The sequence below is a fragment of the Coregonus lavaretus genome (genome assembly GCF_964263955.1).
Source record: "Coregonus lavaretus genome assembly, contig: HAP1_SCAFFOLD_6465, whole genome shotgun sequence".
Classification (NCBI taxonomy): Eukaryota; Metazoa; Chordata; class Actinopteri; order Salmoniformes; family Salmonidae; genus Coregonus; species Coregonus lavaretus.
This window is the reverse complement of record NW_028160613.1, coordinates 5794-31510: the sequence shown is the minus strand read 5'-3', so window position 1 is coordinate 31510 and position 25717 is coordinate 5794. Positions and strand designations below refer to the sequence as shown.

General features: G+C 41.3%; 1 protein-coding gene across 1 annotated transcript; it reads left to right on the top strand.

Annotated features, from left to right (window-relative positions):
* Nucleotides 1-944: 944 nt before the first annotated feature.
* LOC311121623 (phosphatidylinositol 4,5-bisphosphate 3-kinase catalytic subunit alpha isoform-like) lies at nucleotides 945-25717 on the top strand (the record flags this gene model as incomplete). Its single annotated transcript, XM_084196086.1, has 9 exons — nucleotides 945-1107; nucleotides 2711-2920; nucleotides 12200-12326; nucleotides 12459-12582; nucleotides 15812-16063; nucleotides 20960-21045; nucleotides 23813-23918; nucleotides 25119-25271; nucleotides 25550-25717. Coding segments are annotated over 9 exons (1389 nt in total), but the record flags the coding sequence as incomplete, so codon positions are not given.

The following is a 25717-nucleotide window of genomic DNA, read 5'->3' as shown; positions in this document are numbered from 1 at the left end:
ACACCTTTACCCTCTACTACACCTTTACCCTCTACTACACCTCTACCCTCTACTACACCTTTACCCTCTACTACACCTTTACCCTCTACTACACCTTTACCCTCTACTACACCTCTACCCTCTACTACACCTCTACTACACCTCTACCCTCTACTACACCTTTACCCTCTACTACACCTCTACTCCTTACCTCTACTACACCTCTACCCTCTACTACACCTCTACTACACCTCTACCCTCTACTACACCTTTACCCTCTACTACACCTTTACCCTCTACTACACCTCTACTACACCTCTACCCTCTACTACACCTTTACCCTCTACTACACCTCTACCCTCTACTACACCTCTACCCTCTACTACACCTTTACCCTCTACTACACCTTACCCTTTTACCCTCTACTACACCTCTACTACACCTCTACCCTCTACTACACCTTTACCCTCTACTACACCTCTACCCTCTACTACACCTCTACCCTCTACTACACCTCTACCATCTACTACACCTCTACTACACCTTTACCCTCTACTACACCTCTACCCTCTACTACACCTCTACCCTCTACTACACCTCTACACCTCTACTACACCTCTACCCTCTACTACACCTTTACCCTCTACTACACCTCTACCCTCTACTACACCTCTACCCTCTACTACACCTTTACCCTCTACTACACCTTTACCCTCTACTACACCTCTACTACACCTTTACCCTCTACTACACCTCTACCATCTACTACACCTCTACCCTCTACTACACCTGTATACTCAACAACATCAGACAACAACTGTTCACTGAGGAAAGAAAATGGTATAGTACCTCATCTTTGCTTACTGTTGATTAACTGGTCAAAAGGTATTGTCATTCACTTTTGCCTGTATGTGATTGGTCAGTAGTCATGCTGACTGACTTGTGCTCTCTTCTTATTGGTCCAGGAGGAGTCGTGTTACATATTTGTGGGCGTGACCCAGGAGGCGGAGAGGGAGGAGTTTTATGACGAGACGCGGCGTCTGTGTGACCTCCGACTTTTCCACCCCATCCTCAAGGTCATTGAACCTCTGGGCAACAGAGAGGAGAAGATCCTCAACAGAGAGATAGGTCAGATACACACAGATACACACAGATACACACACATATACACACACACAGATACACACAGATACACACAGATACAGACACAGATACACACACATATACACACACACAGATACACACACAGATACACACAGATACACACACACAGATACACACACAGATACACACAGATACACACACAGATACACACACACAGATACACACACAGATACACACAGATACACACACAGATACACACACACAGATACACACACAGATACACACAGATACACACACAGATACACACACACAGATACACACACAGATACACACAGATACACACACAGATACACACACACAGATACACACACAGATACACACAGATACACACAGATACACACACAGATACACACACACAGATACACACACAGATACACACAGATACACACACAGATACACACACACAGATACACACAGATACACACACAGATACACACACACAGATACACACACACAGATACACACACAGATACACACACAGATACACACAGATACACACACAGATACACACACAGATACACACACACAGATACACACACAGATACACACAGATACACACAGATATACACATACACACATACAGTAAGAGACACACACACACACAGACACATACACACGGACACACAGACACACACAGATACACAGAGATGCACGCAGATGCACACAGATGCACACAGATGCACACAGATTCACACAGATACACACAGATGCACACAGATACACACAGATACACACACACATACACACAGATGCACACAGATATACACATACACACACATACAGTCAGAGACACACACACACAGACACATACACACGGACACACAGACACACACAGATACACACAGATACACACAGATACACACAGATACACACACAGATACACACACACAGATACACACACACAGATACACACACAGATACACACACAGATACACACAGATATACACATACACACATACAGTAAGAGACACACACACACACAGACACATACACACGGACACACAGACACACACAGATACACAGAGATGCACGCAGATGCACACAGATGCACACAGATTCACACAGATACACACAGATGCACACAGATACACACAGATACACACACACATACACACAGATGCACACAGATATACACATACACACACATACAGTCAGAGACACACACACACAGACACATACACACGGACACACAGACACACACAGATACACACAGATACACAGACACACACACGGACACATCAGTCATACACACACACAGACACACACACATACATACAGTCAGACACACACACACATATACACACATGAAGTGTGAATTGAAGCTTCTGTCTGTTTTTGGTCCGGCTTTTGCTATAGGCGTTGCCCATCTGGGAGTTTGGGCTGGTTTGTATACGTATGTGTATCAAGCTGTGTGTGTGTGTGCCTGTGTGTGTGTGTGTGTGTGCCTGTGTGTGTGTGTGTGCCTGTGTGTGTGTGTGTGTACGTGCATGTCCGTATGCCTGTGTGTGCGTGTCTGTGTGTGTGTGTGCCTGTGTGTGTGTGTGTGTGTGTGTGTGTGTGTAATCAGGTTTTGCTATAGGCATGCCCATCTGTGAGTTTGAGCAGCTGAAGGACCCTGAGGTTCAGGACTTCAGAAGGAGCATACTGGGCGTGTGCAGGGAGGCCATGGAGGAGAGGGAGGGGGGCGGGGCTCATACACAGGCCCTCTATGTCTACCCCCCCAACGTAGAGTCAGCCCCCGAGCTGCCACAACACATCTTCTGCAAACTGGACAAGGGTTAGTACTGTTATTACTACTATACACTATAGCTACACGACACTACACTATACTACACTATATTATACTATATTACACTACACTGCACTACACTACACTAGACTATAGCTACACTACACTACACTACACTATACTACACTATATTATACTATATTACACTACACTATAGCTACACGACACTACACTACACTATATTATACTATATTACACTACACTGCACTACACTACACTATAGCTACACGACACTACACTATACTATATTATACTATATTACACTACACTGCACTACACTACACTAGACTATAGCTACACTACACTACACTATACTACACTATATTATACTATATTACACTACACTGCACTACACTACACTATAGCTACACGACACTACACTATACTATATTATACTATATTACACTACACTGCACTACACTACACTAGACTATAGCTACACGACACTACACTATACTACACTATATTATACTATATTACACTACACTGCACTACACTACACTAGACTATAGCTACACTACACTACACTACACTATACTACACTATATTATACTATATTACACTACACTATAGCTACACGACACTACACTACACTATATTATACTATATTACACTACACTGCACTACACTACACTATAGCTACACGACACTACACTACACTATATTATACTATATTACACTACACTGCACTACACTACACTAGACTATAGCTACACTACACTACACTATACTACACTATATTATACTATATTACACTACACTGCACTACACTACACTATAGCTACACGACACTACACTATACTACACTATATTATACTATATTACACTACACTGCACTACACTACACTATAGCTACACGACACTACACTACACTATATTATACTATATTACACTACACTGCACTACACTACACTAGACTATAGCTACACTACACTACACTATACTACACTATATTATACTATATTACACTACACTGCACTACACTACACTATAGCTACACGACACTACACTATACTACACTATATTATACTATATTACACTACACTGCACTACACTACACTATAGCTACACGACACTACACTATACTACACTATATTATACTATATTACACTACACTGCACTACACTACACTAGACTATAGCTACACTACACTACACTACACTATACTACACTATATTATACTATATTACACTACACTATAGCTACACGACACTACACTACACTATATTATACTATATTACACTACACTGCACTACACTACACTATAGCTACACGACACTACACTATACTATATTATACTATATTACACTACACTGCACTACACTACACTAGACTATAGCTACACTACACTACACTATACTACACTATATTATACTATATTACACTACACTGCACTACACTACACTATAGCTACACGACACTACACTATACTATATTATACTATATTACACTACACTGCACTACACTACACTAGACTATAGCTACACGACACTACACTATACTACACTATATTATACTATATTACACTACACTGCACTACACTACACTAGACTATAGCTACACTACACTACACTACACTATACTACACTATATTATACTATATTACACTACACTATAGCTACACGACACTACACTACACTATATTATACTATATTACACTACACTGCACTACACTACACTATAGCTACACGACACTACACTACACTATATTATACTATATTACACTACACTGCACTACACTACACTAGACTATAGCTACACTACACTACACTATACTACACTATATTATACTATATTACACTACACTGCACTACACTACACTATAGCTACACGACACTACACTATACTACACTATATTATACTATATTACACTACACTGCACTACACTACACTATAGCTACACAACACTACACTACACTATATTATACTATATTACACTACACTGCACTACACTACACTAGACTATAGCTACACTACACTACACTATACTACACTATATTATACTATATTACACTACACTGCACTACACTACACTATAGCTACACGACACTACACTATACTACACTATATTATACTATATTACACTACACTGCACTACACTACACTATAGCTACACGACACTACACTACACTATATTATACTATATTACACTACACTGCACTACACTACACTAGACTATAGCTACACTACACTACACTATACTACACTATATTATACTATATTACACTACACTGCACTACACTACACTATAGCTACACGACACTACACTATACTACACTATATTATACTATATTACACTACACTACACTACACTATAGCTACACGACACTACACTATACTACACTATATTATACTATATTACACTACACTGCACTACACTACACTATAGCTACACGACACTACACTATACTACACTATATTATACTATATTACACTACACTGCACTACACTACACTATAGCTACACTACAATTACACTAGACTACACTGAACTATATACACTATATACACTGCACTATAACTACACTACACTATAACTACACTATAACTACACTATACTATAACTACACTACACTATACTACAGCTATACTATAATACACTATAACTACACTACACTATAACTATAACTATACTATAACTACAATATACTGCACTATAACTACACTATAACTACACTATATTACACTATAATACACTACACTATAACTACACTGTACTACACTATAATACACTACACTATACTATAATAAACTACACTATAACTACACTACACTATAACTACACTACACTATAACTACACTACACTATAACTACACTACACTATAACTACACTACACTATAACTACACCACACTATAACTACACTACACTATAACTACACTACACTATAACTACACCACACTATAACTACACTATACTATACTATAACTATACTATACTATAACTATACTATAACTATACTATAACTATACTAAAACTATACTATACTGCACTATAACTATACTATACTGCACTATAACTACACTACATTATAACTACACTATAACTACACTATACTATAACCACACTATACTACACTATAATACACTACACTATACTACAACTACACTACACTATAATTACACTATACTACACTATAACTACACTACACTATAACTACACTACACCATAATACACTATAACTACACTACACTATAACTATACTACACTATAACTACAATACACTATAATACACTATAACAACACTATACTACACTATAATACACTACACTACACTATAACTACACTATAACTATACTATACTACACTATTACACTATAATACTCTACACTATAACTACACTATACTACACTATAACTACACTACACTACACTACACTATACTATACTATAACTATACTGTACTACACTACACTATACCTACACTATGACTACACTATACTATGTTATCACTACTCTACACTGTAACTACACTATACTACATTATAACCACAATACAACTACACTATACCACACTATAACTACACTACACTATACTACACTATAATACACTACACTATACTACATTATAACTACCCTATAACTACACTATAATACACTATACTACATTATAACTACACTACACTATAACTACCCTATACTACACTATAACTATACTACACTACACTATAATACACTACAATATAACTACACTATGCTACACTACACTATAACTACACTACAATATAACTACACTATACTACACTATAACTACACTGTACTATACTATGACTACGTTATCACTACACTACACTGTGACTACACTATACTACATTATAACCACACTACAACTACACTATACCACACTATACTGTAACTACACTACACTACACTATACTACACTATGCTACACTCTAACTACATGGTACTATACTACACTATAACTACACATATTAAACTATGCCACACTATAACCACACTATTCTACACTGTAACTACACAATATTGTACTATACTACATTATAACTACACTGCACAATATCATACTACACAATGACTACACTATACCTACACTTTACTATACTACACTATACTACACTGCACTGTAACTACACTATACCACACTATACTACACTACAATATAACTACACTACAACTACACTATACTACACTATACCTACGGTGCACTACAACTACACTATACCAGACTAGAACTACACTATACCACACTATACTACACTACACTTTAACTACACTATACTACACTATCTCTACACTATATTACAACAACACTATACTACACCATACTACACTATAACTACACTGTAACTACACTATACTACACTACACTATACTACACCATACTACACTATAACTACACTGTAACTACACTATAATACACTACACTATACTACACCATACTACACTGTAACTATACTATACTACACCATACTACACTATAACTACACTGTAACTACACCATACTACACTATGCTATACCACACTACACTACACTAAACTATATTATACTGCACTACATTACACTATATTATACTACACTATACTATGATATACTACACTACACTACATTACGCTATATTATACTACACTATACTATACTGCCATATTCCACACTATACTATGCTATACTACACTATGCAACACTACGCTATACTGTACTATACTGTACTATACTATACTATACTATACTATAATATAATATACTATACTATACTATACTACACTATATTGCAGAATGGCGCCGGAGGAGATGGCTGCCGTTTTACGGGCTCCTAACTAATTGTTCTATTGTGTGTGTTTTCGCGTTATTTGTAACTTATTTTGTACATAATGTTTCTGCCACCGTCTCTTATGACCGAAAAGAGCTTCTGGATATCAGGACAGCGATTACTCACCTCGTACTGGACAAATATGTTTTCTTTAACGAGTAGGATGCAAAGGATTTTCTTCAGACACTCGACAAGGCCCAAATCCCCGTCATTCGCATGAGAAAGAGACAGAGATATTGGGGACGTAGGTCGGGGTGCCTTGTAAGGATCCGACGGCGAGTGGGTAATCTGCCTCTACCATCAGTCCTATTAGCCAACGTACAATCATTGGATAACAAAATAGACTAACTAAGATCACGGATATCCTACCAACGGGACATTAAAAACTGTAATATCTTATGTTTCACCGAGTCGTAGCTGAACGACAACATACAGTTGGCGGGATATACGCTACATCGGCAAGATAGAACAGCCGCCTCCGGTAAGACAAGGGGTGGCGGTCTGTGTATATTTGTAAACAACAGCTGGTGCACAAAATCTAATACTAAGGAAGTCTCGAGGTTTTGCTCGCCTAAGGTAGAGTATCTTATGATAAGCTGTAGACCACACTATTTACTAAGAGAGTTTTCATCTATATTTTTCCTAGCTGTCTATATACCACCACAAACCGATGCTAGCACTAAGACCGCACTCAATGAGCTGTATAAGGCCATAAGCAAACAGGAAAACGCTCATCCAGAGGCGACAGTCCTAGTGGGAAACTTAAATCCGTTTGACCTCATTTCTACCAGCATGTTAAATGTGCAACCAGAGGGAAAACAACTCTAGCCCACCTTTACTCCACACACAGAGACGCGTACAAAGCTCTCTCTCGCCCTCCATCTGACCATAACTCTATCCTCCTGATTCCTGCTTATAAGCAAAAACTAAAGCAGGAAGCACCAGTGACTCGGTTAATAAGGAAGTGGTCAGATGAGGCAGATGCTAAGCTACAGGACTGTTTTGCTAGCACAGACTGGAATATGTTCCGGGATTCTCCCGATGGCATTGAGGAGTACACCACATCAGTCACTGGCTTCATAAATAAGTGCATCGATGACGTCGTCCCCACAGTGACCGTACGTACATACCCCAACCAGAAGCCATGGAATACAGGCAACATCCGCACTGAGCTAAAGGGTAGAGCTGCCACTTTCAAGAAGCCGGACTCTAACCCGGACGCTTATAAGAAATCCCACTATGCCCTCAGACGAACCATCAAACAGGCAAAGAGTCAATACAGGACTAAGATTTAATCGTACTACACCGGCTCCGACGTTTGTCGGATGTGGCAGGACTTGCAAACTATTACATACTACAAAGGGAAGCACAGCCGCGAGCTGCCCAGTGACACGAGCCTACCAAACAAACTAAATTACTTCTATGCTCGCTTCGAGGCAAGCAATACTGAAGCATGCATGAGAGCATCAGCTGTTCTGGATGACTGTGTGATCACGCTTCCGTAGGGCCAGACGGATTACCAGGACGTGTACTCCGAGCATGCGCTGACCAACTGGCAAGTGTCTTCACTGACATTTTAAACCTGTCCCTGACTGAGTCTGTAATACCAACATGTTTCAATAGTCCCTGTGCCCAAGAACACTAAGGTAACCTGCCTAAATGACTACCGACCCATGGCACTCATGTCTGTAGCCATGAAGTGCTTTGAAAGCCTGTACTCCCTGTTCACCCATGACTGCATGGCCAGGCACGACTCCAACACCATCATTAAGTTTGCCGACGACACAACAGTGGTAGGCCTGATCACCGACAATGATGAGACAGCCTATAGGGAGGATGTCAGAGACCTGGCCATGTGGTGCCATGATAACAACCTCTCCCTCAACATGATCAAGACAAAGGAGATGATTGTGGACTACAGGAAAAAAAGGACTGAGCACGCCCCCATTCTCATCGACGGGGCTGTAGTGGAACAGGTTGAGAGCTTCAAGTTCCTTGGTGTCACATCATCAACAAACTATCATGGTCCAAACACACCAAGACAGTCGTGAAGAGGGCACGACAAAGCCTATTCCCCCTCAGGAGACGGAAAAGATTTGGCATGGGTCCTCAGATCCTCAAAAAGTTATACAGCTGCACCATCGAGAGCATCCTGACTGGTTGCATCACTGCCTGGTATGGCAACTGCTCGGCCTCCGATCGCAAGGCACTACAGAGGGTAGTGCGTACAACCCAGTACATCACTGCGGCCAAGCTTCCTGCCATCCAGGGCCTCTATGTCAGGCTTAACTATTTTTGACTTAACACTTATTTTTCTTAAAACTGCATTGTTGGTTAAGGGCTTGTATGTAAGCATTTCACTGTAAGGTTTACACCTGTTGTATTCTGTGCATGTGACAAATACAATTTGATTTGATTACTATATTGTACTATACTATACTATACTATACTATACTATACTAACCCTATCCACAATACATCTACTGCATTCTGGACAAGGGTTAGTACATGTGTGTGTTAATGTGTGTTTTGGAGGTATTTACAGTGTTTACAGTGTTAGAACATCAGTATTTACAATATACAGTGTTAGAACATCAGTATTTACAGTATACATTGTGAGAACATCATTATTTAAAGTATACAGTGTTAGAACATCAGTATTTACAGTGTTAGAACATCCGTATTTACAGTGTTTACAGTGTTAGAACATAAGTATGTACAGTGTTTACAGTGTTAGAACATCAGTATTACAGTATACAGTGGTAGAACATCAGTATTTACAGTGTTTACAGTGTTAGAACATCAGTATTTACTGTATACAGTGTTATAACAAGTATTTACAGTGTTTACAGCGTTAGAACATCAGTATTTACAATATACAGTGTTAGAACATCAGTATTTACAGTACAGTGTGAGAACATCATTATTTAAAGTATACAGTGTTAGAACATCAGTATTTACAGTGTTTACAGTGTTAGAAAATCAGTATTTACAGTATACAGTGTTAGAACATAAGTATTTACAGTGTTTACAGTGTTTACAGTATGTACAGTATACAGTGTTAGAACATCAGTATTTACAGTATACAGTGTTTGAACATCCTTATTTACAGTATACAGTGTTATAACATCAGTATTTACAGTGTTTACAGTGTTGGCAGTATTTACAGTGTTTACAGTGTTTAAAGTGTTAGAACATCAGTATTTACAGTGTTTACAGTGTTAGAACATCAGTATTGAGAGTATACAGTGTTAGAACATCAGTATTTACATTGTTTACAGTGTTAAAACATCAGTATTTACATTGTTTACAGTGTTAGAACATCAGTATTTAGTGTTTACAGTGTTAGAACATCAGTATTTACATTGTTTACAGTGTTAGAACATCAGTATTTACAGTGTTAGAACATCAGTATTTACAGTGTTTACAGTGTTAGAACATCAGTATTTACATTGTTTACAGTATTAGAACATCAGTATGTACAGTATACAGTGTTAGAACATCAGTATTTACAGTGTTTACAGTGTTAGAGCATCAGCATTTACAGTGTTTACAGTGTTAGAACATCAGTATTTACAGTGTGTACAGTGTTAGAACATCAGTATGTACAGTGTTTACCGTGTTAGAACATCAGTATTTACATTGTTTACAGTGTTAGAACATCAGTACTTACAGTGTTAGAACATCAGTATTTACAGTGTTAGAACATCAGTTTTTACAGTATACAGTGTTAGAACATCAGTATTTACAGTGTTTACAGTGTTAGAACATCAGTATTTACAGTGTTTACAGTGTTAGAACATCAGTATTTACAGTGTTTACAGTGTTAGAGCATCAGTATTTACATTATACAGTGTTAGAACATCAGTATTTACAGTATACAGTGTTAGAACATCAGTATTTACAGTATACAGTGTTAGAACATCAGTATTTACAGTATACAGTGTTAGAACATCAGTATTTACAGTATACAGTGTCAGTATATACAGTGTTTACAGTGTTTGAGAAATGTAAATAAATATTTAATTGACATTTTGTTGTCTTTCTCTCCTCTCCCCTCCTCCCCCCTGCCTCCCCTCCTCCCCTCTACTCCCCCCTCCCTCCCCTCCTCCCCTCTACTCCACCCTCCCTCCCCTCCTCCCCTCTACTCCCCCCTCCCTCCCCTCCTCCCTCCCCTCCTCCCCTCTACTCTCCCCTCCCTCCCCTCCTCCCCTCTACTCCACCCTCCCTCCCCTCCTCCCCTCTACTCCCCCTCCCTCCCCTCCTCCCTCCCCTCCTCCCCTCTACTCCCCCCTCCCTCCCCTCCTCCCCTCTACTCCCCCCTCCCTCCCCTCCTCCCCTCTACTCCACCCTCCTCCCCTCTACTCCCCCTCCCTCCCCTCCTCCCTCCCCTCCTTCCCTCTACTCCCCCCTCCCTCGCCTCCTCCCCCCTGCCTACCCTCCTCCCCTCTACTCCTCCCTCCCCTCCCCCCTACCCCCCCCCCTCCGTCCCCGCTCCAGGTCGTCTGATAGTGACTATCTGGGTGATTGTATCTCCCTCCAACTCTAAACAGAAGTACACCCTAAAGATCAGCCATGACAGTCTGCCTGAACAACTTATAGCAGAGGCCATCCGGAAGAAGACTAGGTGGGTGATGACGGGGTGTGTGTATCAAGTGTATGTGACGGTAGTGGTACATCAAGCTGCCTCGCGCTACAGAAACAGGAGATAGGCTTACAGTAAGTGATGTGTTGGTGAATAAACCCCCCACCCCCCCAGGTCTATGCACCTGTCGGCGCAGCAGCTGAGGCTGTGTGTCCAGGAATACCAGGGACAGTACATCCTGAAGGTCTGTGGCTGTGATGAATACCTGTTGGAGAAATACCCCCTCAGCCAGTACAAGGTAAATAAATACCCCCTCAGTCAGTACAAGGTAAATAAATACCCCCTCAGCCAGTACAAGGTAAATAAATACCCCCTCAGTCAGTACAAGGTAAATAAATACCCCCTCAGTCAGTATAAATAAATACCCCCACAGTCAGTATAAATAAATACCCCCACAGTCAGTATAAATAAATACCCCATCAGTCAGTACAAGGTAAATAAATACCCCCTCAGTCAGTATAAATAAATACCCCCACAGTCAGTATAAATAAATACCCCCACAGTCAGTATAAATAAATACCCCATCAGTCAGTACAAGGTAAATAAATACCCCCTCAGTCAGTATAAATAAATACCCCCACAGTCAGTATAAATAAATACCCCATCAGTCAGTACAAGGTAAATAAATACCCCCTCAGTCAGTATAAATAAATACCCCCACAGTCAGTATAAATAAATACCCCCTCAGTCAGTACAAGGTAAATAAATACCCCATCAGTCAGTACAAGGTAAATAAATACCCCCTCAGTCAGTATAAATAAATACCCCCTCAGTCAGTATAAATAAATACCCCCACAGTCAGTATAAATAAATACCCCCTCAGTCAGTATAAATAAATACCCCCACAGTCAGTATAAATAAATACCCCCTCAGTCAGTATAAATAAATACCCCCTCAGTCAGTACAAGGTAAATAAATACCCCCTCAGTCAGTATAAATAAATACCCCCTCAGTCAGTATAAATAAATACCCCCTCAGTCAGTATAAATAAATACCCCCTCGGTCAGTACAAGGTAAATAAATACCCCCTCAGTCAGTATAAATAAATACCCCCTCAGTCAGTATAAATAAATACCCCCACAGTCAGTATAAATAAATACCCCCTCAGTCAGTATAAACAAATACCCCCTCGGTCAGTACAAGGTAAATAAATACAAGCTCAGTCAGTATAAATAAATACCCCCTCAGTCAGTAGAAATAAATACCCCCTCAAAGTGTAAATAAATACCCCCTCAGTCAGTACAAGGTAAATAAATACCCCCTCAGTCAGTATAAATAAATACCCCCACAGTCAGTATAAATAAATACCCCCTCAGTCAGTACAAGGTAAATAAATACCCCCTCAGTCAGTACAAGGTAAATAAATACCCCCTCAGAAAGTGTAAATAAATACCCCCTCAGTCAGTACAAGGTAAATAAATACCCCCTCAGTCAGTATCAATAAATATCCCTTCAGTCAGTACAAGGTAAATAAATACCCCCACAATCAGTATAAATTAATACCTCCTCAGTCAGTATAAATAAATACCCCCTTAGTCAGTATAAATAAATACCCCCTTAGTCAGTATAAGTAAATACCCCCACAATCAGTATAAATTAATACCTCCTCAGTCAGTATAAATAAATACCCCCTTAGTCAGTATAGGTAAATACCCCCTTAGTCAGTATAAATAAATACCCCCTCAGTCAGTATAAATAAATACCCCCTCAGTCAGTATAAATAAATACCCCCTCAGTCAGTACAAGGTAAGTAAATACCCCCTCAGTCAGTATAAATAAGTACCCCCTCAGTCGGTATGAATAAAGACCCCCTCAGTCAGTATAAATAAATACCCCCTCAGTCAGTATAAATAAATACCCCCTCAGTCAGTATAAATAAATACCCCCTCAGTCAGTACAAGGTAAGTAAATACCCCCTCAGTCAGTACGAGGTAAATAAATACCCCCTCAGTCAGTATAAATAAATACCCCCACAGTCAGTATAAATAAATACCCCATCAGTCAGTATAAATAAATACCCCATCAGTCAGTACAAGGTAAATAAATACCCCCTCAGTCAGTATAAATAAATACCCCCTCAGTCAGTATAAATAAATACCCCCTCAGTCAGTATAAATAAATACCCCCTCAGTCAGTATAAATAAATACCCCCTCAGTCAGTATAAATAAATACCCCCTCAGTCAGTATAAATAAATACCCCCTCAGTCAGTATAAATAAATACCCCCTCAGTCAGTATAAATAAATACCCCCTCAGTCAGTACAAGGTAAATAAATACCCCCTCAGTCAGTATAAATCATTTCCCCCTCAGTCAGTATAAATCATTTCCCCCTCAGTCAGTATAAATCATTTCCCCCTCAGTCAGTATAAATCATTTCCCCCTCAGTCAGTATAAATAAATACCCCTCAGTCAGTATAAATCATTTCCCCCTCAGTCAGTATAAATCATTTCCCCCTCAGTCAGTATAAATCATTTCCCCCTCAGTCAGTATAAATCATTTCCCCCTCAGTCAGTATAAATCATTTCCCCCTCAGTCAGTATAAATCATTTCCCCCTCAGTCAGTATAAATCATTTCCCCCTCAGTCAGTATAAATCATTTCCCCCCTCAGTCAGTATAAATCATTTCCCCCTCAGTCAGTATAAATCATTTCCCCCTCAGTCAGTATAAATCATTTCCCCCTCAGTCAGTAACAAGGTAGTTTAGAGAGACGCACAATGATAAATGCAATCACATTCACACACACACAAATGCTCTACTCAGGCAGACTGTCTGATCCATAGACAGAGAGATGAACATGATCCCACTCTTCACCCATTGCTCTCTGTCATCCCTCTCCCTCTGTCATCCCTCTCCCTCTGTCATCCCTCTCCCTCTGTCATCCCTCTCCCTCTGTCACCCCTCTCCCTCTGTCATCCCTCTCCCTCTGTCACCCCTCTCCCTCTGTCATCCCTCTCCCTCTGTCACCCCTCTCCCTCTGTCACCCCTCTCCCTCTGTCATCCCTCTCCCTCTGTCACCCCTCTCCCTCTGTCATCCCTCTCCCTCTGTCACCCCTCTCCCTCTGTCACCCCTCTCCCTCTGTCATCCCTCTCCCTCTGTCACCCCTCTCCCTCTGTCACCCCTCTCCCTCTGTCACCCCTCTCCCGCTGTCACCCCTCTCCCTCTGTCCTCTCCCTCTGTCACCCCTCTCCCTCTGTCATCCCTCTCCCTCTGTCACCCCTCTCCCTCTGTCACCCCCTCTCCCTCTGTCATCCCTCTCCCTCTGTCACCCCTCTCCCTCTGTCACCCCTCTCCCTCTGTCACCCCTCTCCCTCTGTCACCCCTCTCCCTCTGTCATCCCTCTCCCTCTGTCATCCCTCTCCCTCTGTCACCCCTCTCCCTCCAGTATATCCGGAGCTGTATAACAGTGGGCCGTCTACCCCACCTGATGTTAGTGTCTAACCCTCTGTCATCCCTCTCCCTCCAGTATATCCGGAGCTGTATAACAGTGGGCCGTCTACCCCACCTGATGTTAGTGTCTAAGGACAGTCTGTACAGCCAGCTCCCAGCCAGTGGGTTTGTAGCTCCTTCCTACAGCCGGCGGACCCCCCAGCCCAGCCCCTGTCCTGGGGGAGGAGACCCCAGCTCACCCCGCTCCCTCTGGGCCTTCAACACCCTGCTGAGGGTCCGCCTACTCTGTGCTACATACGTCAACGTCAACATCAGAGATATAGACAAGGTAGGGGGAGACAGACAGTCTCCATAATGATATCAGAGATATAGACAAGGTAGGGGGAGACAGACAGTCTCCATAATGATATCAGAGATATAGACAAGGTAGGGGGAGACCGACAGTCTCCATAATGATATCAGAGATATAGACAAGGTAGGGGGAGACAGACAGTCTCCATAATGATATCAGAGATATAGACAAGGTAGGGGGAGACAGACAGTCTCCATAATGATATCAGAGATATAGACAAGGTAGGGGGAGACAGACAGTCTCCATAATGATATCAGAGATATAGACAAGGTAGGGGGAGGCAGACAGTCTCCATAATGATATCAGAGATATAGACAAGGTAGGGGGAGACAGACAGTCTCCATAATGATATCAGAGATATAGACAAGGTAGGGGGAGGCAGACAGTCTCCATAATGATATCAGAGATATAGACAAGGTAGGGGGAGACAGACAGTCTCCATAATGATATCAGAGATATAGACAAGGTAGGGGGAGACAGACAGTCTCCATAATGATATCAGAGATATAGACAAGGTAGGGGGAGGCAGACAGTCTCCATAATGATATCAGAGATATAGACAAGGTAGGGGGAGACAGACAGTCTCCATAATGATATCAGAGATATAGACAAGGTAGGGGGAGGCAGACAGTCTCCATAATGATATCAGAGATATAGACAAGGTAGGGGGAGACAGACAGTCTCCATAATGATATCAGATCAGAGATATAAGACAAAGTAGGGGGAGGCAGACAGTCTCCATAATGATATCAGAGATATAGACAAGGTAGGGGGAGACAGACAGTCTCCATAATGACATCAGAGATATAGACAAGGTAGGGGGAGGCAGACAGTCTCCATAATGATATCAGAGATATAGACAAGGTAGGGGGAGACAGACAGTCTCTATAATGATATCAGAGATATAGACAAGGTAGGGGGAGACAGACAGTCTCCATAATGATATCAGAGATATAGACAAGGTAGGGGGAGACAGACAGTCTCCATAATGATATCAGAGATATAGACAAGGTAGGGGGAGACAGACAGTCTCCATAATGATATCAGAGATATAGACAAGGTAGGGGGAGACAGACAGTCTCCATAATGATATCAGAGATATAGACAAGGTAGGGGGAGACAGACAGTCTCCATAATGATATCAGAGATATAGACAAGGTAGGGGGAGACAGACAGTCTCCATAATGATATCAGAGATATAGACAAGGTAGGGGGAGACAGACAGTCTCCATAATGATATCAGAGATATAGACAAGGTAGGGGGAGACAGACAGTCTCCATAATGATATCAGAGATATAGACAAGGTAGGGGGAGACAGACAGTCTCCATAATGATATCAGAGATATAGACAAGGTAGGGGGAGACAGACAGTCTCCATAATGATATCAGAGATATAGACAAGGTAGGGGGAGACAGACAGTCTCCATAATGATATCAGAGATATAGACAAGGTAGGGGGAGACAGACAGTCTCCATAATGATATCAGAGATATAGACAAGGTAGGGGGAGACAGACAGTCTCCATAATGATATCAGAGATATAGACAAGGTAGGGGGAGGCAGACAGTCTCCATAATGATATCAGAGATATAGACAAGGTAGGGGGAGGCAGACAGTCTCCATAATGATATCAGAGATATAGACAAGGTAGGGGGAGGCAGACAGTCTCCATAATGATATCAGAGATATAGACAAGGTAGGGGGAGACAGACAGTCTCCATAATGATATCAGAGATATAGACAAGGTAGGGGGAGACAGACAGTCTCCATAATGATATCAGAGATATAGACAAGGTAGGGGGAGACAGACAGTCTCCATAATGATATCAGAGATATAGACAAGGTAGGGGGAGACAGACAGTCTCCATAATGATATCAGAGATATAGACAAGGTAGGGGGAGACAGACAGTCTCCATAATGATATCAGAGATATAGACAAGGTAGGGGGAGACAGACAGTCTCCATAATGATATCAGAGATATAGACAAGGTAGGGGGAGACAGACAGTCTCCATAATGATATCAGAGATATAGACAAGGTAGGGGGAGACAGACAGTCTCCATAATGATATCAGAGATATAGACAAGGTAGGGGGAGACAGACAGTCTCCATAATGATATCAGAGATATAGACAAGGTAGGGGGAGGCAGACAGTCTCCATAATGATATCAGAGATATAGACAAGGTAGGGGGAGGCAGACAGTCTCCATAATGATATCAGAGATATAGACAAGGTAGGGGGAGGCAGACAGTCTCCATAATGATATCAGAGATATAGACAAGGTAGGGGGAGGCAGACAGTCTCCATAATGATATCAGAGATATAGACAAGGTAGGGGGAGGCAGACAGTCTCCATAATGATATCAGAGATATAGACAAGGTAGGGGGAGACAGACAGTCTCCATAATGATATCAGAGATATAGACAAGGTAGGGGGAGACAGACAGTCTCCATAATGATATCAGAGATATAGACAAGGTAGGGGGAGACAGACAGTCTCCATAATGATATCAGAGATATAGACAAGGTAGGGGGAGACAGACAGTCTCCATAATGATATCAGAGATATAGACAAGGTAGGGGGAGACAGACAGTCTCCATAATGATATCAGAGATATAGACAAGGTAGGGGGAGACAGACAGTCACCATAATGATATCAGAGATATAGACAAGGTAGGGGGAGACAGACAGTCTCCATAATGATATCAGAGATATAGACAAGGTAGGGGGAGACAGACAGTCTCCATAATGATATCAGAGATATAGACAAGGTAGGGGGAGACAGACAGTCTCCATAATGATATCAGAGATATAGACAAGGTAGGGGGAGACAGACAGTCTCCATAATGATATCAGAGATATAGACAAGGTAGGGGGAGACAGACAGTCTCCATAATGATATCAGAGATATAGACAAGGTAGGGGGAGACAGACAGTCTCCATAATGATATCAGAGATATAGACAAGGTAGGGGGAGACAGACAGTCTCCATAATGATATCAGAGATATAGACAAGGTAGGGGGAGACAGACAGTCTCCATAATGATATCAGAGATATAGACAAGGTAGGGGGAGACAGACAGTCTCCATAATGATATCAGAGATATAGACAAGGTAGGGGGAGACAGACAGTCTCCATAATGATATCAGAGATATAGACAAGGTAGGGGGAGACAGACAGTCTCCATAATGATATCAGAGATATAGACAAGGTAGGGGGAGACAGACAGTCTCCATAATGATATCAGAGATATAGACAAGGTAGGGGGAGACAGACAGTCTCCATAATGATATCAGAGATATAGACAAGGTAGGGGGAGACAGACAGTCTCCATAATGATATCAGAGATATAGACAAGGTAGGGGGAGACAGACAGTCTCCATAATGATATCAGAGATATAGACAAGGTAGGGGGAGACAGACAGTCTCCATAATGATATCAGAGATATCGACAAGGTAGGGGGAGACAGACAGTCTCCATAATGATATCAGAGATATAGACAAGGTAGGGGGAGACAGACAGTCTCCATAATGATATCAGAGATATAGACAAGGTAGGGGGAGACAGACAGTCTCCATAATGATATCAGAGATATAGACAAGGTAGGGGGAGACAGACAGTCTCCATAATGATATCAGAGATATAGACAAGGTAGGGGGAGACAGACAGTCTCCATAATGATATCAGAGATATAGACAAGGTAGGGGGAGACAGACAGTCTCCATAATGATATCAGAGATATAGACAAGGTAGGGGGAGACAGACAGTCTCCATAATGATATCAGAGATATAGACAAGGTAGGGGGAGACAGACAGTCTCCATAATGACATCAGAGATATAGACAAGGTAGGGGGAGACAGACAGTCTCCATAATGACATCAGAGATATAGACAAGGTAGGGGGAGACAGACAGTCTCCATAATGACATCAGAGATATAGACAAGGTAGGGGGAGACAGACAGTCTCCATAATGACATCAGAGATATAGACAAGGTAGGGGGAGTCAGACAGTCTCCATAATGATATCAGAGATATAGACAAGGTAGGGGGAGACAGACAGTCTCCATAATGATATCAGAGATATAGACAAGGTAGGGGGAGACAGACAGTCTCCATAATGATATCAGAGATATAGACAAGGTAGGGGGAGACAGACAGTCTCCATAATGATATCAGAGATATAGACAAGGTAGGGGGAGACAGACAGTCTCCATAATGATATCAGAGATATAGACAAGGTAGGGGGAGACAGACAGTCTCCATAATGATATCAGAGATATAGACAAGGTAGGGGGAGACAGACAGTCTCCATAATGATATCAGAGATATAGACAAGGTAGGGGGAGACAGACAGTCTCCATAATGATATCAGAGATATAGACAAGGTAGGGGGAGACAGACAGTCTCCATAATGATATCAGAGATATAGACAAGGTAGGGGGAGACAGACAGTCTCTATAATGATATCAGAGATATAGACAAGGTAGGGGGAGACAGACAGTCTCCATAATGACATCAGAGATATAGACAAGGTAGGGGGAGACAGACAGTCTCCATAATGACATCAGAGATATAGACAAGGTAGGGGGAGACAGACAGTCTCCATAATGATATCAGAGATATAGACAAGGTAGGGGGAGACAGACAGTCTCTATAATGATATCAGAGATATAGACAAGGTAGGGGGAGACAGACAGTCTCCATAATGACATCAGAGATATAGACAAGGTAGGGGGAGACAGACAGTCTCCATAATGATATCAGAGATATAGACAAGGTAGGGGGAGACAGACAGTCTCCATAATGATATCTGTGTATGTTGACATCAAGTTGTCTCCTGTCATATAACTGATCAACTGTTTTAGATCTATGTTAGAACAGGTATATATCATGGAGGAGAGCCGCTGTGTGACAACGTCAACACCCAGAGAGTACCCTGCTCCAACCCCAGGTAACACTACTACAACACGAATAAAACACTACTACAACATTACTTCAACATTACTACAACACTACTACAACATTACTACAACACTACTACATTAATACAATATTACTACAGCAACAGTACTACAACATTACTACAACACTACTACAACATTACTATAACACTACTACAACATTACTATAACACTACTACAACATTACTACAACACTAATAAAACACTACTACAACATTACTACAACATTACTACAACATTACTACAGCACCACTAAATTACTACAATATTACTACAGCAACAGTACTACAACATTACTACAACACTACTACAACATTACTACAACACTACTATAACATTACTACAGCACCACTACATTACTACAACATTACTACAGTACTACTACAACATTACTACAACACAAATAAAACACTACTACAACATTACTACAACATTACTACAACACTACTACAACATTACTACAACACTACTACAACACTACTACAACATTACTACAACACTACTACAACATTACTATAACACTACTACAACATTACTACAGCACCACTACATTACTACAACATTACTACAGTACTACTACAACATTACTACAACACAAATAAAACACTACTACAACATTACTACAACATTACTACAGCACCACTAAATTACTACAATATTACTACAGCAACACTACTACAACATTACTACAACACTACTACAACATTACTACAACACTACTATAACATTACTACAGCACTACTATAACATTACTACAGCACCACTACATTACTACAACACTACTACAACACTACTACAACATTACTACAACACTACTACAACATTACTACAACACTACTACAACATTACTATAACACTACTACAACATTACTACAGCACCACTACATTACTACAACATTACTACAGTACTACTACAACATTACTACAACACAAATAAAACACTACTACAACATTACTACAACACTACTACAACATTACTACAACACTACTACAACACTACTACAACATTACTACAACACTACTACAACATTACTACAGCAACACTACATTACTACAATATTACTACAGCAACAGTACTACAACATTACTACAACACTACTACAGCAACATTACTACAACATTACTATAACACTACTACAACATTACTACAGTACTACTACAACATTACTACAACAACATTACTACAACATTAGTATAACACTACAACAACATTACTACAGCAACAGTACTAAAACACTACTATCTTTCAATTTAAATTATTATAAAAAATTATTGCTACCAATAGAATGTTATTTATATGGCGGATACAATCTTCCCAGCTCTGCAGATTTTGCTGTGAAGAGACAGAATCATTAGATCATTTGTTTTGGTACTGTCCATTTGTAGCTTGTTTTTGGACACAGGTCCAGGAATGGCTAAAGGATTGCAATATTTACCTGGAGCTAACCTTGCAGATAGCATTACTGGGTGATCTGAAAAGTCATAGTCAATCGATCAATAATATAATAATACTTTTAGCAAAAATGTTTATTTTTAATTCACAATATGTAGAAGCAATGAGAATAGAAAGGTTCAGAACTTTTGTAAAACATCACAGTACGGTTGAAATATATATGGCAAATAGAAATCCTATATGGATGGTGTTAAGAGACAGATGGGAGGTATTGCATAGAGTTGAAGGATGGGACTAATAACAACTAACAACAAATAATAACAAAGATAGCTAATAATGTTTTTTTTAAATCTGGTTGCACATTTATCATGCTGGTAGAAATTAGGTAAAACGGATTTAAGTTTCCCTGCATTAAAGTCCCCGGCCACTAGGAGCGCCGCCTCTGGATGAGCGTTTTCCTGTTTAGTTATGGCCTTATACAGCTCGTTGAGTGCGGTCTTAGTGCCAGCATTGGTTTGTGGTGGTAAATAGACAGCTATGAAAAATATAGATGAAAACTCTCTTAGTAAATAGTGTGGTCTACAGCTTATCATGAGATACTCTGCCTCAGACGAGCAAAACCTAGAGACTTCCTTATATATGGAGCACCAGCTGTTGTTTACAAATATACATAGACCGCCATCCCTTGTCTTACCAGAGGCTGCTGTTCTATCCTGCCGATACAGTGTAAAACCCACCAGCTGTATGTTATTCATGTCGTCGTTCATCCACGACTCATTGAAACATAAGATATTACAGTTTTTAATGTCCCGTTGGTAGGATATTCGTGCCTGTAGTTCGTCCACTTTATTATCAAGTGATTGTACATTGGCCAATAGTATCCATGGCAAAGGCAGATTAGCCACTCGTCGCCGGCTCCTTACCAGGCACCCCGATCTCCTTCCGCGATATCTCCTTTTCTTTCTACTGTGAATGACGGGAATGAGGGCCCTGTCGGGTGTCTGGAGCAAATCCCTCTCGTCCGACTCATAAAAGAAAAATTACTTGTCCAGTTCAAGGTGGGTAATCGCTGTTCTGATGTCCAGAAGCTCTTTTCGGTCATAAGAGATGGTAGCAGCAACATTATGTACAAAATAAGTTACAAACAATGCGAAAAAACACACAAAATAGCACGGTTGGTTAAGAGTCCATAAAACGGAAGCCATCCCCTCCGGCTTCATTGTATTCAATAATATTATAAGTCTTAGTATGAATCAAAAACCCCAGCAATGGCTCAACCATTATCATCTACAACGTTATTACAACATTTCTACAACTAGAGAAAGTATCTCATCAGCCTCTTCTCTTCTCTCTCTCCTCTCCAGGTGGAATGAGTGGCTGTCCTATGACATCTATATGACGGACCTCCCTCACTCCGCCAGACTCTGTCTCTCCATCTGCAGCGTCAAGGGACGCAAGGGAGCCAAAGAGGTAGCTAGGGTTAGCATGTGTGCCAAAGAGGTAGCTAGGGCTAGCATGTGTGCCAAAGAGGTAGCTAGGGTTAGCATGTGTGCCAAAGAGGTAGCTAGGGTTAGCATGTGTGCCAAAGAGGTAGCTAGGGTTAGCATGTGTGCCAAAGAGGTAGCTAGGGTTAGCATGTGTGCCAAAGAGGTAGCTAGGGTTAGCATGTGTGCCAAAGAGGTAGCTAGGGTTAGCATGTGTGCCAAAGAGGTAGCTAGGGTTAGCATGTGTGCCAAAGAGGTAGCTAGGGTTAGCATGTGTGCCAAAGGCCAAAGAGGTAGCTAGGGTTAGCATGTGTGCCAAAGAGGTAGCTAGGGTTAGCATGTGTGCCAAAGAGGTAGCTAGGGTTAGCATGTGTGCCAAAGAGGTAGCTAGGGTTAGCATGTGTGCCAAAGAGGTAGCTAGGGTTAGCATGTGTGCCAAAGGCCAAAGAGGTAGCTAGGGTTAGCATGTGTGCCAAAGGCCAAAGAGGTAGCTAGGGTTAGCATGTGTGCCAAAGAGGTAGCTAGGGTTAGCATGTGTGCCAAAGAGGTAGCTAGGGCTAGCATGTGTGCCAAAGAGGTATCTAGGGTTAGCATGTGTGCCAAAGAGGTAGCTAGGGTTAGCATGTGTGCCAAAGAGGTAGCTAGGGTTAGCATGTGTGCCAAAGAGGTAGCTAGGGTTAGCATGTGTGCCAAAGAGGTAGCTAGGGTTAGCATGTGTGCCAAAGAGGTAGCTAGGGTTAGCATGTGTGCCAAAGGCCAAAGAGGTAGCTAGGGTTAGCATGTGTGCCAAAGAGGTAGCTAGGGTTAGCATGTGTGCCAAAGAGGTAGCTAGGGTTAGCATGTGTGCCAAAGAGGTAGCTAGGGTTAGCATGTGTGCCAAAGAGGTAGCTAGGGTTAGCATGTGTGCCAAAGGCCAAAGAGGTAGCTAGGGTTAGCATGTGTGCCAAAGAGGTAGCTAGGGTTAGCATGTGTGCCAAAGAGGTAGCTAGGGTTAGCATGTGTGCCAAAGAGGTAGCTAGGGTTAGCATGTGTGCTACCTGTGTAGCTACCGCACCATGTGTGTGTTTACTAGCACTGTACGTTCACTTCAACAAATATTAACCTGTCTATGGTGTGTGTGTGTGTGTGTGTGTGCGTGCGTGCGTGCGTGCGTGTGCAAATGTGTGTTTTGTATATGTGTGTGTAGGAGCACTGCCCGCTGGCGTGGGGTAACGTGAACTTGTTTGACTACAAGGACACGTTAGTGTGTGGGAAAGTAGCTCTGAGCCTGTGGCCGGTTCCTCACGGTCTGGAGGACCTGCTCAATCCTATAGGAGTGGCTGGATCCAACCCTAACAAGGTACGGAAAAACTAGGGTTTATAGTCAACTCCTGTCTGTCGGTCTGTATTTGTTAAAGATATACTTTTGAGCATTTTAAATGTTTTATTGGATAGAGGAGAGACCATTGGAAAGATGGATAGACACATACCGGTAAACGTGTCCTGTAGTCGGTGACAGTTGCTTTTGCTTCTGTTTTGCTTGCTCTTTGGGGTTTAGACAACTGCTGCTGTAAAAAGACATGAGATGTATTGATTGATTGATATTTGACCTCCTTTGATGTCTTCCTCACCTGGTAGGAAACTCCGTGTGTAGAGCTGGAGTTTTCCTGGTTCAACCAGGTGGTTCTGTTTCCTGATGAACAGCAGATAGAGGAACACGCTAACTGGACCATCTCTAGAGAACTGGGCTACAACTACTGTCTAGGACTGGTGAGAGAACTGGGCTACAACTACTGTCTAGGACTG